Below are 17,444 nucleotides of genomic sequence, written 5' to 3' on the forward strand. Positions count from 1 at the left end.
ACTCTTGCCCCTTACCGGTATCATGAAGATATGTCCAGGTGCACCAGGCTGCCCGGAAGTCCCAGCGAGTCCATCCCTTCCGGGGTCTCCCTGAAAAGACGTGGACCAGCCGCCGCAATCACACTACCAATCTGCCCTATCGCGCCTCGGTTGATATATGCGTCCATGGCACAGCCAACAGAAAAGGATGACCTCTAAAGGAGCCAGTTCAGCATTATCACCTTCACATATGTCATGCACTTTTCTTTAAAAGATATCCACCAAATCGGCTTGAACCTCCGATTCGTCCCAAGAGCTATGTCTGACCATATAGTCTTTCTTACCTTGTCCCCTTTGTGGCCAGGAAATCCAGGAGAGCCGGGATATCCTTGTGGTCCCTGAGGCCCCTGGATACGTAAAAGCGATCAGAACAATGCCTATGGCATAAAATTGTGAACCACACAACCAGACAAACTACTCTAACAAAAAAAATAACACTACGAAACTAAACGTGCCGCTAGCCTGATTGTCCTGACTGGAGTCTCGTAACAGAGGGCGTTCACTCGAATTTGTCGCATTTGATGCGTTATTGGGTCATGTTATGTCAACAATCCCAGCACTGAGCTGGACCATTCCCCATTTGTTTATAATTCTAGCTTTCCATCTATACATTGGAGTAGTGGGAACATAGGCTGACCAGCTTCCAGCTCGAGGATCAGGAGTACCTCATCTCCCGGGCGAGGGCTGCTGGGGGGCCTGAAGGCGGCCTAGACTGAGGCCACCACCCACTCTCCTTTCCTGCTCCCCTTTCCCTTAGAAAAATAAATGTTATTCCTCGTCCTCCCTCGCATTGCACAGAATGTTTCCTGAAAGCGTTTCACGCAGCACTCTTTTTTCCATCTGTTGCCACCATCAAATTCACGAAACAAAACAAGCACGCCATCACAAACAAAAATAAGTAACCCATTCTGTTCATATTTTATTGAATTGAGAAGTATGTTTAATGTGCAATATCTGCAAGAAACTATTACTTCGTTATCTGCGTTAACAAGCGAGTGGAAAGCGTATCATAGTTTGATGATGTATGCATCATGCCCTTTTTTTTACAATCATTCTGACTGTTTTCCATCGTTTTCTTTGTCGTACAGTACCTGCTAAAGTAGTTTGAGACACGTGGAGACGAAAGCGAGGGGAAATAAATAAATGTTTTAAATTTAAAAATTTTGCGTCCCTCTAGTATAGACTTCGTATTCCTGTGGAGCCAGAAAACTATAAAAATAATGCATTTAATTCAATCATTCAGCCTGATTCGTACCGAGCAGTTTAATCAAAACAAGATTGTTTTTTTTTTACCAGAAAAACATTTTTTTGAAGTTTACCACCCGTGCACCGGTCTTGCATTGCCCTGAAATAGAGCTGCACAAAACTGCAGGCTGCCTCCAGCGCCCATATAACTCTACACTACAAGGCTTTCTTTTCTGCTTCACTGAAATGCACTGGGACTTATCGGCGCGTCCTCAAATCAGCGCTTCCTGACTTATCGGCCCATGTCCGCCATCATCACGTGACGTGAAGGCAGGTGCAGACGCCCCTGCGGTGGTCGCCCTCCAGCTGCCGCTAGCTGGTCTTGCGCAGGGTGACCAATGGTAGCCCGTACATGAGCAGTCCCACAGCCGCAGCATTGTAGAGCCGCAGGGCCGTTCGCTGCGAGCAGCCGCGGTCCCGGGCGGCCATCTTTCACACGGCCGTGGTGGGCATCTGTGCCCTGGCTCGGAGCTCCCTGGTGGCCTGCCGGAAGTTGACGCAGTGGTCCAGTGTGAGCCCCACGTAGCGCACACTGGACTTCCAGCTGAGCTCGTCGCCATCGATGTGCAGGCACCTGGCCCTGCGACGGGACTGGGCATCCGGGTGGACCAGCATCGCTCTGTCTTGCTTGTTGTCAGCTGTAGGCCAACATTGACCAGCTTGGCCCGCACCGCATCCAGGGCCGCCTGCAGCTGCAGCACGACGCTTCGACAGCTCCTCTTGGGGCCCAGCACCCACAGGGCCACGTCGTCGGCGTACACAGACATGTACACCCTGTGTGCCCCTCCTCTCGGCAGGCAGTCTGGCAGTGCCGCCATGACCAGGTTGAAGAGGAAGGGGCTGACGACTGAGCCCTGCGGGGTGCCCACGTCCACTGGCCGGGGCGCCGACAGGGCGCTGCCCACCTGCACCCGCGCTGTGCGGCCCGTCAAGAACGCCTCGACGAAGCCCCGCAGCTTGCCCGCGATGCCTGCCTCTTCCATGGCCAGGGAGATGGCAGGGTGCTCCAGGTTGTCGAAGGCGCCCTTGATGTCTAGTAGCACCAGGGCTGCCACCTGCCTGGTGGCCCGGGCATGCTACAGTGCTGCCACCACGTTGGCAATGGAGTCCGTCGCAGCCCTATGCCTCCGGAAGCATGTGAGCTGCTACGGGATGAACTCCTCCTCCGACGTGATGGCCTCCATCCTAAGCAGGGCCACCCGCTCCAACAGCTTGCAGCCACAGGAGGTGAGGGCAATGGGGCGGTAGGCCGTAACTGCCCCAAAACCACGGCCTGAGTTCGGGAGGGGCCGCAGGATGGCCAGCAGCCAATCGGGAGGTAGCAGACCTGTCGCCCAGATGGGGTTGTAGGCTGCCAGAAGCCTCGCGAACCCCACCTCGTCCAGGTTGCGCCGCATCTGGTAGGTGAGGCCGTCGGCCACTGGTGCTGACTTCCACTTGCAGGAGCCCCACGGAGTTCGGCCTCCGTGATGGGGTCGTCATTGAGGGGATGTCGTCCCTCTGACTCCTCTGGCGCTGCAACCACCTGCCCAGCCGCTGCCTGGTATGGCGGCCGGAAGTGCTCCGCGAAGAGTTCGGCCAGCTCCTCGTAGCTGGCCTTCCTCCTGATGGCCAGGGCGGCCAGGAGGTTGCGGTTACTACAGGGCTTGAGGACCGACTGGAAAATGCCCCAGAGGCGGCGGCAGCATGGGTCGGCCTCCGAGCTAACGCACAGCTCGGCCCAACGCTGCCTGCTGAGGCGGTTGGCGTGCCGTCGACAGGCCGCGTCCACACGGCGGTATGCCGTCCAGTCAGTTCTGGCTCCGGTGCGCTGCGCCATCCTGTCAGCCCGGTTCCGCTCCGCTCGCAGCTGCAGCAGCTTTAGGTCCGGCGTGGTGGCATCCTTGGCAACGGATCAGCTCCGCGTGGCTCGCTTGGCACACCGAACCAGGCCCGCGAACAGCTCCTCTCCCTTCCCCAGGTCCTCCTCAGCAAGGCAGCGCCGGAAGTGGTCCCCGTGGGTGACGTGGTGCAGTGTGGGTCGCCTGTCCGGCTTGCCGGATGGTGCGATGTGCAGCGGGTAGTGCGTGTGTACGGGTTTGTGTGCGTGCGTGTGTGTGTGTGTGTGTGTATGTGTGTGTGTGTTTCAATGGGTGGGTGGGCGTGGGTGGGTGTTTGCTTTCTTGCGTGTTTGTTCGGGTGCGTGTTTGTGTGCATGTGCGTACATGTGCGTCTATGTGTTTGCCTCCGTGCTTGCCCGTGTGTGCGTGCGTGCAATTGTGTGAAGGCGGCGGTAAGTGGGTGGGTGTGTGTGTGAATGTAGATGTGGGTTTGCGTGCGTACTTCTGCGTGTGTGGATGTAGATGTGGGTTTGCGTGCGTGCTTGTGCGTGCATGCGTGTGCGTGAGCGTACGTGCACGTATGCTTGCGTGTGTGTAAGTGCGTGTTTGCGTGCGTGCGGGTGTGTGTGTGTGTGTGTGTGTGTGTGTGTGTGTGTGTGTGTGTGTGTGTGTGTATGCGTGTGTGTTTGAATGGGTGGGTGGGCGTGGGTGGGTGTTTGCTTGCTTGCGTGCGTGAGTGTACGTGCTTGCGTGCGGGTGTGTGTGTGTATGTGTTGTGTGTGTGTATGTGCCTGTGCGTGCATGTGTGTCTATGTGTTCGCCTCCGTGCTTGCCCGTGTGTGCGTGCGTGCAATTGTGTGAAGGCGTAGGTGAGTGGGTGGGTGTGTTTGCCTGCACGTGCGCGTGCGGGCGTGCGTCTGCGTGTGTAGATGTAGATGTGGGTTTGCGTGCGTACTTGTGCGTGCATGCGTGTGCGTGAGCGTACGTGCATGTATGCTTGCGTGTGTGTGAGTGCGTGTTTGCGTGCGGGTGTGTGTTTGTGTGCATGTGTGTGTGTGTTTGAATGGGTGGGTGTTTGCTTGCTTGCCTGCGTGTGCGTACGTGTTTGCGTGCGCGCGCGTGTGTGTGTGTGTGTGTGCATCTGTTTGCGTGCGTGTTTGTGCGGGTGCGTGTGTGCGTGTGCCTGTGCGTGCATGTGTGTCTATGTGTTGGCCTTCGTGCTTGCCAGTGTGTGCTTACGTGGAATTGTGTGAAGGCGTAGGTGAATAGGTGGGTGTGTTTGCCTGCATGTGCGCGTGCGGGCGTGTGCGTGTGTGGATTTAGATGTGTGTTTTCGTGCGTACTTGTGTGTGCATGCGTGTGCGTGAGCGTACGTGCACGTATGCTTGCGTGTGTGAGAGTGCGTGTTTGCGTGCGGATGTGTGTGTGGGTGTGGGTGTGCATGTGTGTGTGTTTGAATGAGTGGGTGGGCGTGGGTGGGTGTTTGCTTGCTTGCGTGCGTTTGTGTACGTGTTTGCGTGCGGTTGTGTGTGTGTGTGTGTGTGTGTGTGTGTGTGTGTGTGTGTGTGTGTGTGTGTGTGTGTGTGTGTGTGTGTGTGTGTGTGTGTGTGTGTGTCGCCTCCGTGCTTGCCCGTGTGTGCGTGCGTGCAATTGTGTGAAGGCGTAGGTGAGTGGGTGGGTGTGTTTGCCTGCATGTGCGCGTGCGTGCTTGCGTCTGCGTGTGGGGATGTAGATGTGGGTTTGCGTGCGTACTTGTGTGTGCATGCGTGTGCGTGAGCGTACGTGCACGTATGCTTGCGTGTGTGAGAGTGCGTGTTTGCGTGCGGGTGTGTGTTTGTGTGTGCGTGTGTTTGAATGGGTGGGTGGGTGTTTACTTGCTTGCGTGCGTGTGTACTTGTTTGCGTGCGGGTGTGTGTGTGTGTGTGTGTGTGTGTGTGTGTGTGTGTGTGTGCATTTGTTTGCGTGCGTGTTTGTGCGGGTGCGTGTTTGTGTGTGCCTGTGCGTGCATGTGTGTTTATGTGTTTGCCTCCGTGCTTGCCCGTGTGTGCGTGCGTGGAATTGTGTGAAGGCATAGGTGAGTAGGTGGCTGTGTTTGCCTGCATGTGCGCGTGTGGATTTAGATGTGTGTTTGCGTGCGTACTTGTGCGTGCATGCGTGTGCGTGAGCGTACGTGCACGTATGCTTGCGTGTGTGAGAGTGCGTGTTTGCGTGCGGGTGTGTGTTTGTGTGTGCGTGTGTTTGAATGGGTGGGTGGGTGTTTACTTGCTTGCGTGCGTGTGTACTTGTTTGCGTGCGGGTGTGTGTGTGTGTGTGTGTGTGTGTGTGTGTGTGTGTGTGTGTGTGTGTGTGTGTGTGTGTGTGTGTGTGTGTGTGTGTGTGTGTGTGTGTGTGTGTGTGTGTGTGTGTGTGTTTGAATGAGTGGGTGGGCGTGGGTGGGTGTTTGCTTGCTTGCGTGCGTGTGTGCGTACGTGTGTGTATGTGTGTGTGTATTTCTTTATTTGTTTGAAGTACTGCCAGACTCTTTTGAGACCAGAGCAGTTGGGCATACATAAATAGACATATACAATAACTGTAGAACAGGTGGGTATACATGAATAAACATGGATAATAACAGTAAGGACACTCGGTAGATAACATAACCGCGTGGTGAATAAACATTCTTCAAGCTGATAAAAAGGAAACATGCAGATTTCCTTTTGGCTGCGTGCGTGCGTGTGCGGGTGGGTGGGTGGGTGTGCGTGTGTGTGGGCCTGAGTGGGTGGGTGGGTCTTCGCGTACGTGTGTGTGCGTGTGTATTTGCGTGCGTGGATGCCTTTGCGTGAGTGCGTTGTGTGTGTGGGGGGGTGTTTGCGTTCGCGCGTGTGCTTGTGCGTGGGCGTGTGTGCGTGGGTGCGGATGCGTATGTGTGTGTATGTGTGTGCGTGTGTGTGCGTGCGCGCATGGGCCTGTGCGTGGGCGTGTGTTTGTTTTTTGCCTGCGTGCGTGTGGGTTTGTGCCTGTGCGTGCGCGCGTGCGTGCATGCGTGCGTGCATGCGTGCGTGCATGCGTGCGTGCATGCGTGCGTGCGTGCGTGTCTATCACAGTGTGTGGGACTTTGAATCATAGGCACAGAACGCATATTTCCGAAAAGCAGAAATTTTCCATCAAATTCAATGACATCGCGAGGAAAATTTAATGGCCTGCGTTGCAGCTCCCTCCACATCACTGCGCTAGAAAGAAATATTCTTGCGCCCTGAAAGAGCTTACGGGTGAGTATTCGACTCACCTCGACAGAATAGGTGATTCCCGGCTGGTATGGCGGTCCCGGTTGGTATGGCGGTTCAGGATGGTGTGGTGGTCCAGGATGGTATGGCGGTGTCGGTGTTGTCTCTGTTTCGGGATAATATGGAGTCTGAAAAAGGAATAAAGAAATTATTTTAAAACTTTTATGCTTCAACGTTTCGCCATAAAATGCTTTTAAGGCAAATCTTGAACGTTCTTCTGGACTATTTCTTTTTATCTAATTTTTTCAACGGGCGTACATCAATGTGAGCACGCCTAAATGCCTGGATTTCTCACAGCGAAGTGCACTGAAAGAGAAATTGTTAAGTAAATGGTGCAGCCAGAAGCCTGGTTATAGAAAACACCGCCATTTTTTATTGAATCTTTGCAGACCCACAACCAATGAGTGCAACGGTGACGAAAACCTTGTTTAGCAAAAGACATATAGATATTTTTTTCAGTCTCTTTTAAAGATTCATGCCGTTTTGGCGACTCAGTGATTATCCTTCACTTGTAGCAATACCTGCCACAAATGCGGATGATAAAAGGAACGAAGGAATAAAGGTAAACGAAAGGCAGGAATATTAAGCAGGCTATGGACTAGTTTGCTTTTCTGCACGTGGAAAAGGGGAACAATGGGAAAAAAGAAGAAAACAGAAAAAGAAGGGGAAACGTAAGGACAGAGCGTAAAGAGGTGTGTCCAGCGTTACGACAATAATATCTATATCATCTTATGAGGAGAGGAAAATTATGCGAAAGGGAAAAAAGGGAGGTTTAAGCCACACTGGATATAACGCTAGGCAGGGAGCTGGAGCGATGAAGACAGAATGGGGGAAAACAGGTGAAGGGGGATGTTTAAACGTACGCACTTGGCCTTTCTAGGAGACCCTAAAGCCATTAACGCTCGAGCCCCAGTGGACACGAAGAAGGCAAAGAGTTTTTTGGTCACACTCTAAAGGAGCACTAAAGGCTGACTAGCTTTTTGTTTTTACGGAAATATGCTGTTTCATAGCTGTTTTAGCCTTTGTGCGAGAATGAACAAGATTAACTGGCCTAGAAACAAATGATCAAGGCCAGGATTTCTCTTCCTCGCATTTTTTTGGAACGCAATACTATCTCGTCAAAATGTGTGCCGAACACAGCCGAGCGAGCAATTGCTCTTGCAGAGCAACCTCACAAGAGAAGGCGTAGAAAATACCTCAAGGACAGTAAAGGCTTACGGTCGGCTTGGTTAAGTCATCGACTGCGCTCTAGTAGCTGCGCTAAGCGGCTGGCTGTCATTTGTATGCATGCATATGTATGTATGAGTGCGTGTGAATGTGTATGTATGTGCATGTATGTGTGTTTGTATGTATGTATGTATGTATGGATGTATGTATGTATTTATGTATCTATGTATCTATGTATGTGTGTATGTACGTATGTATGTATGTATGTATAGCATAGGGCGGGAGACGATAGCGTGTTGTCCTTCCACTACATTATTTATTCCCAACAGTTTCGGAAGTGGAACTTCCTTCGTTCCGAGCTTTTCGAGGCCCACTGCGGGCGATGTGGCAATTGTCTTCATGTCTAACAACGTTCTCAGACCATAGCTCCACAAGGGCTTTTTTCGTTCTTTTTGTTCTTTTTACCATTACCATTTAGCGCTTTTTCGCTTGGGCTTGCAAGTTTTGTCTGTTCCTCCCCGAAGTCAGCGCGCGGTCGTTTCTGTGTACACGCATTGTTTGTGCTTTATGCGTCCGGTTCCTCTCCGTCAACGTTGCGATTGGGGCTGCTTCTCAATGGCCACGGCCTCTTTTAGATGCCACGCATCTCATTCACCCGCCTTGTCCATGCATCCGGCGTCGGCGTCGTTGATGTTGGCGTCCACCCCTCCCCCATTCTCCTCGCCGCGCCAGCTTCGCTCTCCGCCGCTCACCCCCTCTCCTCTCCGATAGCGAACACTCTGGGTGCGTTCCAATTAACCGTTTAGACAGCTTCGTTGCCGTCTTCGCGGACAGTACGCCATGTTAAGCCCCGTTCCAATTCGAACGAAGCAGTCAACGAAGACTGCTTCGAGGAGACAGCATCGAAGTCAGCAACGATGCAGGCTACCTACCTGTCTAAACTAAAAAGCAACGCTAGCGCTACCTTTTTGCGTTTTTATGTTGAACCAAAAGCACTTGTTCCTTTATTTAAGTATTTAGTAAAATTTACTAGTGATGAAGGTGACTTTGCTTAGTTTTTAAATCACGTAACGTTTGTAATAACAACGGTAATATTAGTTACGAAACTCGCGGCTTGCTCAACTCAACATGTCTGCTACGACGCTGTCGTCTGCGCTCATGTCTGCGCTGGTGTTGCGTTTGCGACCGCGGCGCCGTTCCAATTTCATTCCTTTAGACGTCTAGTTAGACAACTTCGTAGACTGTCTACCAAGCTCTCTGCGAATTGGAACGCAGCATCTATCGCGAGGGGCATTGGATTGGATTCGAATGGATTGGCTTGACTTGGCTTGGCTTGGATTGGATTTGGATTGGATTAAAGTGGATTGTGTTGGATTGTGTTGCGTCATAGCCGCGGCAGACGCACTGGCGCCGGCGCGTCCCCTCACCGTTATGCGCGCTATAAAACGCTGTGCCTGCGCCGCTCCGCTCCATCGTTCCAGCGCCGTTCCTCCGCTGTCCAACGCTGCAACGTGAACCCCCTATGCGTCGCATCTACACAGGGGTTCCCGTGAGGGTAGGTGGGAGTTTTTTTCTTTTTTATTCCTGCTCGCTGTCCACTTTGCGTTGCCACTGTTGCATAGTTACCAAATGTTGTTTCTGCTTCTCCCTCTGCTTCACTTTCCCCGAGGGTTCTCCTCTCTTGACGAGGGTGAGGAGAAAAGGAGTCCCGCGTACGCAACGGGTGTATAGAAGTGTTGTATTCCTTCTAACAGAGGCTCTGACGAAGGAAGTTCCACCTCCGAAACTGGGGAAAATTATAATATATATATATATATATATATATATATATATATATATATATATATATATATATATATATATATATATAGTGTTGGCAGTAAAGAAAACCTCGGAAAGCAGACGGGAGAATGTTGTGGGTCATTGAAACTGATAAAGAATTTGTAAAGACAGAAAGAAAGGGGAGAAAAAATGCCCGCCGGGTGGGATCTGAACCCACGACCTCCAGAATACGCGTCTGGTGCGATAACCACTACGCTACCTTTCTTTCTGTCTTTCCAAATTCGTTATCAGTTCCAATGACCCACAACATTCTACCCTCTGCTTTCCGAGGTTTTCTTGACTGCCAACCCTTATTTCTGTCTTAGTTTCTGTCTTGTTTCTGTCCCTCATTTCCTATTCTGATTCTCTACATGCATAGCGAGGGCCTCTGTTCTGGCAGTCTTGGTGCCATGGGGAGCTTAAGAGGGTTCAACGCTGGTCGACCACTCTCGACATATCGTAGACACCCGAGTCACGGCCCGGGGGTTAAAAAGAAGGACCCCTTCACCCCGAATAGACCGAGTGGCGCTGGCTGCCACCCCCGAGTGTAGGAAACAAAAATACCTTAACATAAATACCCCGGAAAGTGGAGGAGGAAATCGCCCCGCCGGTGGCGTAGTGGTCATCGCACCAGATGTGTATTCTGGAGGTCGTAGGTTCGGATCCCACCCGACGGGCATTTTTTCTCCACTTTCTGTCGGTCTTTCCAAATTCTTTATCAGTTTCAATGACCAGCAACATTCTCCCCTCTGCTTTCCGAGGTTTTCTTTACTGCCAACCCTTATTACTGTTTACTGTCTTATTTCAACGAGCCCCTCATTTCCTATTGTAATTATATATATATATATATATATATATATATATATATATATATATATATATATATATATATATATATATATATATATATATATATATAAATCCCTAGCCTTCAGAACTATCCCCTGTATACCGTAGAGTGAAGAAGTAAAAGCTGTGTGCGCCTCTGATTTTTATACACAAAGTACGGCTTTACTGTGGTGTCCCACCGGAACGGCTGTGAATGAGGCGGTGTAATACCATTTGCTTAAACTGCAACTGCTCATTTTCTGGTGTACTCACTGATATTAAAACCTGGCCTTTATAGAGTTTTCATAGTGACCAAATGGGGTAGAATTTGCTTAAATATGCGTGATTTATAACGCCAGATGCAGCGATTTTCGGGACCATACTACCGGCCCATAGAAGGGGCGTATTAGATGAAATTTCAAAATGTACGTATAACTGCAATCGTGAATAACAATAAATAAAACGGCGGTAAGTACGGCGCAATTATGCATCATTTTCCCGCACAAACGTGGTGTGTTTTGTTTTAAGGTATGTGTACTAGGAAACGTGTGATAACACTTTCCAGAACCATATATAATTCTCGCATATAGAGAACAGCCGCGCTAAGGCATGGCTCTCTCGGTTGAGCTTAGTGGCTACCATATCATAGCTAAGAGCTCCGCGAAGTGTGCCTGCAGAATTGTTCACAGTATGAAATGATACCAGCACCTGCATACAAAAACAAAAAACAAATAGCGGATGCGCTAACTGCTGAACGAGCAAGATGGCGGGAAAAGGGAGCGATAGCAACGTGCTCAGCCTGAAGCAAGCATCTGATGAACAAGCAGGCCAATTAGCTTAAAAGGGCTCGTAGTATGATGACGATCTGCAACTAAGAACTCGGAATTAGGCACGAACGAGCTCAGGCATGAAACGAGGATGCCTATGAACAACAAAGGCCATATGTTTGAAGGAGATGAGCGTGCGAGTGGATGGGAAACATTCCAGTGGGGTGACCAAGTATTAATTCGTTCATCAGCCTTCGACAGTTGGGCTAGCTGGTTTTGGTTCATCGTAGACAGCGCTTGAAGACACGGACGAGAGGAGAGCGAGAACAAGAGAAGCGTCATTCCACGTCTGGACATACAGTGAGTGAGTGAGTGAGTGAGTGAGTGAGTGAGTGAGTGAGTGAGTGAGTGAGTGAGTGAGTGAGTGAGTGAGTGAGTGAGTGAGTGAGTGAGTGAGTGAGTGAGTGAGTGAGTGAGTGAGTGAGTGAGTGAGTGAGTGAGTGAGTGAGTGAGTGAGTGAGTGAGTGAGTGAGTGAGTGAGTGAGTGAGTGAGTGAGTGAGTGAGTGAGTGAGTGAGTGAGTGAGTGAGTGAGTGAGTGAGTGAGTGAGTGAGTGAGTGAGTGAGGGAGTGAACCAACCGTTTCGTTGTAATAGCCCCCACCCGGATGCGGCTCCTTTACCGGCGGCTCCGTCGCGTTGAAGAACGGTTCGCCATAGTCAGCGTCAAGAGGGGGGAGCGGTATGGCACAGCCGGGCACGTAGCTGCTGCAAAGCTCGTACGCCGAGTCCGGGGCTGGCACCACCAGAAGTTGCTGAAGATCCCCCTGGGTGTGCGCGCGAGAAACTTCGGTTACACCCTGCAAGAAAGGCGTGGGGGCAGCAGGGGCGCGATGTGTTTGATGGCCTACCTTTTGCTCCTGAAAAAAGGTGCACAACATACCCTGCCATTGCCACGGGTGCGATTAGACACGTTACAGTCTAAGGCGCGGAGATAAATGACATGAAAGCACGATGTCTTGACGGGCCTGTTTTTCAGCGCCACCGTTTATTCTGTCTTCTTTTCCTTCAAATAAAAAATCTTTGTCGCTTCTGTTTTTACCACATGCAAAATGAAGCAAAAAGTGAAATGAAGCAAAATGAAGCAAAATGAAGCAAAATGAAGCAAAAGCTGCGTTATCATGCCTCCCACACACATATGGAATATGCAAGGTATAATTTCGGTCTCTATAACATGGTCTATATACCCTGTGCTTTTGTTTCTTGGGCAGCTATCCTGTAGTTCAGCTTCCCCACAATGCACACGAGTGACAAACCTATGCCGCAAACAAATGAAATTCGGCGAATCGCAGCACCGTGCATAGCATTCTACATAAAATTGGGATATGCGCTGTGGCACTCGCAATGCAAAACGTCGTGCTTGCATTCCTTAATGCCAGAGCGCAAATTGAACTTATCAGTCAAATCGTATTTCATGGTTGGCGGCACGGATTGTCCAATCGTGGAGAAGCTAAAGAGTGTAGTCTCAATACTTGCTTCGGGACCTATTATCAAGCATGTGTAATATATATAGTTGTAAAATTGACAATCTAAAGAATATCTATAAACCTGCTGAACGTACGAGCTATAAGTGATGGCCAATGACCCGGTTCAGTTATCGAGTACCATAAAAGTACCGGTGCATACATATAGCGTAACATGGTGTTCTACACCTGGAAGAGTCCGCCACCGCCGTTGAGCGAATGTCCGACGAGGGTGAGGCCCGAAGTGTCGACCAGCGCGTCGTCCGAGCGGGCCATCTCTTCCGTCTCCTGCACCACGCAGTCCTTGACAAGGGTGACCGCATTGCCCTTCACACTCAACGCCACCCGATGCCACCTGCACGCGGAGCGCGCCGAAAAATGATCTCCGGCCTCGGTCGTCAGTAGATGTGCTTCGAACAACAGCAGGCCGATGGTAAGCGACCATCAGCTACCAAAATTTCTCAGGATTAATGGTGATGGAGAACCTTTACTCATCAGCGGCACCATCGCGGCCACAACCGTCTTTAGCTGTAGCTAAAGACAGTTACCATTGTCCACTGCATTGTCCACGGTTGTCCACTGCAGCACACACCTTTTTCGTTGACTTCCACCCGCTTATTTCCCACGTTATACGAGTTGATCCTTTGTCCCGATTTTTATTTTACCTAATTTACTCTTTTACTCATTTGTCTTATTTTGCTCCTATTCCTTATCTTATATTTTCCGCATTACATTTGCTGTTACCAATTTCGCATCATTTAATTTCAGTTGCAATTTCTTCCACACCACTCGGTTCCCAATCTATAGTGCTCATTTCCTATACCCCCGATATATATTTCCACCACTCTCTGAGCATATCCAGTTTTTGTTTTGTCTTTGTCAATCAGTTTTGTAATGCACCCCAGGCTTCAGCCCGATAAATCGGCACGCAAAGAAACCTTACAGGCCCGCGGGGTGGGGCATAGAGTAACGGAGAGCACATATCAACATAGTTGGCGCACAAATTATACAACACCGGTAGGTAAAACTAACAGCAGGTAATAAGTCAACTGTGTGAAGCACATACATACGCACACACACGCATTCACAAAATTGAACATGTGCGCGAGCAACGAAATATCAAGTCGCGTTAAAAGAAATTTCGCTGATTACCGCACACTTGTCTACATTTAATCAAAAATAAACATTATCACACAGGACACGATAAGCCTATAATGCACTTTGAAATATCGGACACTTGCCGAAGGCGACAAACAAATAACTATGAGAAATACAAAGGGCTAAGTGTGTATGAAGGGTCCAGAAGCATAAAAATCAGACACAAGGCACCTAAAGATTACATGGCATGACACAGATGCGATATGATCATGCAGATCGTTCCAAAGGCGTATAGCACTTGGAGGGCAGATGAGTTAAAATCATGTGTGGCACCGTAAATGCGTGAAAAGCTGTAGTGGTTGAACAGACGACGTGACGTGATAGATGGGCGTTGAAGATTAAACGTTGGTGTTGTCGAAGCGTAAATATACTTATGGAAAAGGCATATGACAGCGATAGAGCGACGTGTGTCCAATGGCTGGAGACAGAATTGGCGTTTAATTAGTGTGATGCTAGAATATCGGTTATAATTTCGAGTTATGAAGCCAGCAGCTCGATTTTGGATGGATTCAATCACGTCAATTAAAAATCCGTTCAACCTCAGCAATTAAAGCAGCCTGTTCTTCCTTGTAACTTGTGCGTCTCATGCGAGCTCGATACCACGCTTACTCCTCATATGGTTTGTTTTGTTTGCCTTCGTATAGGCCAATAATATTTGTCCCAGATGTTAGTGCTCATCCCCCCCCCCCCTTCGAATTTTTTTTTGGCTGCAAGCCTGTTTCGCTTGTTGACCATTGGGTGGTACTTTAAACCGATCTTTAACCCTACCATGAAACTTTTTCGGCGCAGATCCCCTTTTTCTTTTTTTGTAGGTTCTTAATGTCTGAGATAATCTCGAGTTGCTTAGGCGTTCATCCCTTTCTCGTACCCATCGAAATTCCAAATTCAGCTTTCACCAAATGCCCTTTACGGAACAAGCTGTGAACATCTTTGGCAAACTGTGTCTTGATTTGTAAGACATTCGTCACATGCGTCACCGCATTGGGAACGCTCAACCCACCGCACTCCCCCAGTGGCTTTCCAGTCATTCGGCATCATCGGAAACGACTGTGATGTAAGCAACGGCCGTAGAGGCTATTGCTGAAGAATCCCTGCTCATACATCTGTCACTACGGGATGCTTCAAGAGAACTGCACACATTAGCCTGCTAACGTGCAGTCTTTGTCAAAATTTTCTAGGCCACGCCAAAGGTTCTTGGGCCACAAAAAATTGAAATTGAAAGCTTTACGTTTAATTGGGACAAAATTACCTTATTACAGCAAGAAATGAAGGTGTTTTCTCCAGATTTCTGGCACAATACGTTTCAACTTGCTTGAGAGGTAAGCTTTTACTTTGCATTTTTGGGGGCTTATGTACTTTTGGCATGGCCTAGAAAATTTTTGCAAAATGTGTACTTGTCAGCTCGTCGAAACGCATGATATTACCTTTCCAGCGCCTATCTTCCATCCCAATATCAACCCCTTCAATCAAGACGTTTTCAAGGTACCCAAGGAAAGTATTTAAAGTAAGTTTCTTACTGTCAGAAAAATAAGCAACTCAGTAAAAAACAACATAAAATAACAACATTTGGAAGCCTTTTAAGAAAGGTACACACAAGACAAAGATACTTTCTTTAAAATACTTCCCCGCAAGAATTTTTCTTTCTGAAATCCACAAATCATACAATACGACTGTAAATAATAATACCTTATTTTTATGCGCTCTTCTTGAATACTTATTTTTCTTTGCATTTATTTCGCATGTGCTCATGTACCTCGTTTTTATAGAATTTAGCATAAATACGCGTATATATACTCACTTCCCATCGTTGAGGTTGTCGGCGAAGACCACCACCGAGAGTGCGCTCCCGTTGCCGTTGGTGGAGCGCATGGCGAACGTCAGGTTCTCGGCGAGGTGTAGGGACAGCTGCTCCCTCTCGTCCCAGTCAAATATGGCGAGAAGGTAGCCGCGCGTGTTCTGCTCCATGCGGAACGTGGCCAGCACCGAGAAGTCCCGCGGGAAGCCGCCTGACGGCGCATGATTTTTAGAGGGGCCATGAAGACAAAATGCAAGTTGGGTTAATTCGAAAGATTGCCTCGTTAGAATAACATTGACGCCACTTTTAACGCAAACTTCACTCAAATAAGCTCTATAATTAGGAAAAAGGACAATGGCCATGTGATCCACTAGCTCATTTCCCGCACTATAGAATCAATGACGTATTATGGGCAGCTGTGCGATTGGCTGAGGCCGGCAAACGCAAACGCAAGTTAGGCAGAACTTACAAACCAGCAGAATGAGCTATTTGCCCTGAAATTTAGTGCATATTCTTTTTATAGCAGTAAGAATCGTGTGATAAACAGTAAAAGTTACAAACGCACACGTAAACATAGAAGTACCAGTGCGTACTGCGCGCACTATGCCGGTTATAGCTGCACAGCCGTCCGGCACGTTGAGCTTACAGAAGCCAGCTGGCATAAGTGACATTGTCTTCTGTGACTGTTTGGCAAGCATACCGAATGTTTCACGAAACGATTACTATAAACCGTAACAAAATCATCGCGGTGCAAATCCGGTCAAAAACAAAGCGTGTGCGGAAAGCGGTCCTGAGCAGCGCCACCTCACTCACCACTCACGAGGGAGTGGTGAATGAGTCTCGCTATCGTTTCGGGCTGGCGAGTGCGAGAGCGACCGAGCATGCGAGCGTCACTCGCGGTAAGCTCCACTCACCACTCGCGAGATCAAGAGAGAGAGAATGAACTTCTTTATTAGAAAAATTAGAAGCCGTTCCACTCAATGTGAAAGCTGTCGGAAATGCAGAGCAGTAATTCGCCATAGTGGCCTGTACCGCCGTTATCCGCTTACTGCTACCACCCCATACAATTCAAATTTCCCGCCTTCGCAGTGCTCGCGCGCCCCCTGCCTGAAACTGCGCCAGCGGGAGTTCTGTTCTCTTTGTTCTTTTCTCCCCGCACGTGCCGGCGTTGCACTGCCATCGTAATTTGGCCCATCTCCCCGCGAGGGGGACTCGAGTAAATGCGTCGCATAGGGGGTGGGTGTATTGCGTTAACGTGTAGTGTTTGGGGAGTTGGTGGTAGTGAATGCGTTGTATCAGCAGCTTCTTGACGTAGTTTGAATGAGTCAAGGATATAAGGCGCGTTCGTAGCCTCTCATTCTGTGTCGGCTTTGTGGCGCAGTGGGTAGAGCACCATGTACATTGCGTTCCGCCCGCAGGGTCGAGGGATCGAAACCAGGCGCCGGATAGTATTTTTTTTATATAGTGTAGGGGGAGGGGTGCGGACTACGACTACGGACGTTAACGCGGGTGACATCGTGAGTTACTGAAATGCTCTGCATCTAAAAAAATGTGGAGTGGTGTCCTCCTTTGAGGACCCCATTCGTGGTGCCATCTGCGACAGCACTTTCAACCAACCGCCCTATTCGCGGTGAGCCCCACTCACCGCTCGCGAGTGCTGATCCCGCTCACCACTCACGAGTGGCGAGTGACATCGCGCTACTCGTGCGATGTGCGAGGCTTCCCGCAGTGAGCCCCACTAGCGCCACTCTTGCGCTTGTATCGCGCTGTTGGCTATTCGTCCCAGGAGCCGCTCGCTATGGTGGTTACCGCTGGCGCTATCCACTCTTACAGCCACTTGTTAATGCGCGATTGCATTTAGCTTCCGGAATACGTCGTCACTGCCCTCCTGCTATGGGGCACCGTAAAATTAACTATCTGGGGGCGTAGTGATGTAGGAATACAATTTGGATGGACTTTTGACGCCGTAATGCACTGATACTTTTCCGTGTCATAACTCGTGGAGGGACTGCTGCGCACAC

The 17,444-nt window shown here is 49.6% G+C and overlaps 1 protein-coding gene across 1 annotated transcript in view; it reads right to left on the reverse strand.

Moving 5' to 3' along the window:
* The window catches only part of LOC144158586 (uncharacterized), a 184,425-nt gene that overhangs the window by 153,639 nt on the left and 13,342 nt on the right, over positions 1-17,444 (reverse strand). The window contains exons 3-8 of the mRNA XM_077689573.1: positions 15,427-15,634; positions 12,660-12,825; positions 11,589-11,807; positions 6,370-6,495; positions 324-386; positions 16-90 (exon numbers count right to left, since the gene is read on the reverse strand). Of these exons, the coding sequence (XP_077545699.1) occupies positions 16-90; positions 324-386; positions 6,370-6,495; positions 11,589-11,807; positions 12,660-12,825; positions 15,427-15,634 (857 nt within the window). The remainder of the gene's footprint in view (positions 1-15; positions 91-323; positions 387-6,369; positions 6,496-11,588; positions 11,808-12,659; positions 12,826-15,426; positions 15,635-17,444) is intronic.

The sequence above is a fragment of the Haemaphysalis longicornis genome, unplaced genomic scaffold (genome assembly GCF_048455015.1).
Source record: "Haemaphysalis longicornis isolate Haplotype H1 unplaced genomic scaffold, Haemaphysalis longicornis Haplotype H1 scaffold_1, whole genome shotgun sequence".
NCBI lineage: Eukaryota > Metazoa > Arthropoda > Arachnida > Ixodida > Ixodidae > Haemaphysalis > Haemaphysalis longicornis.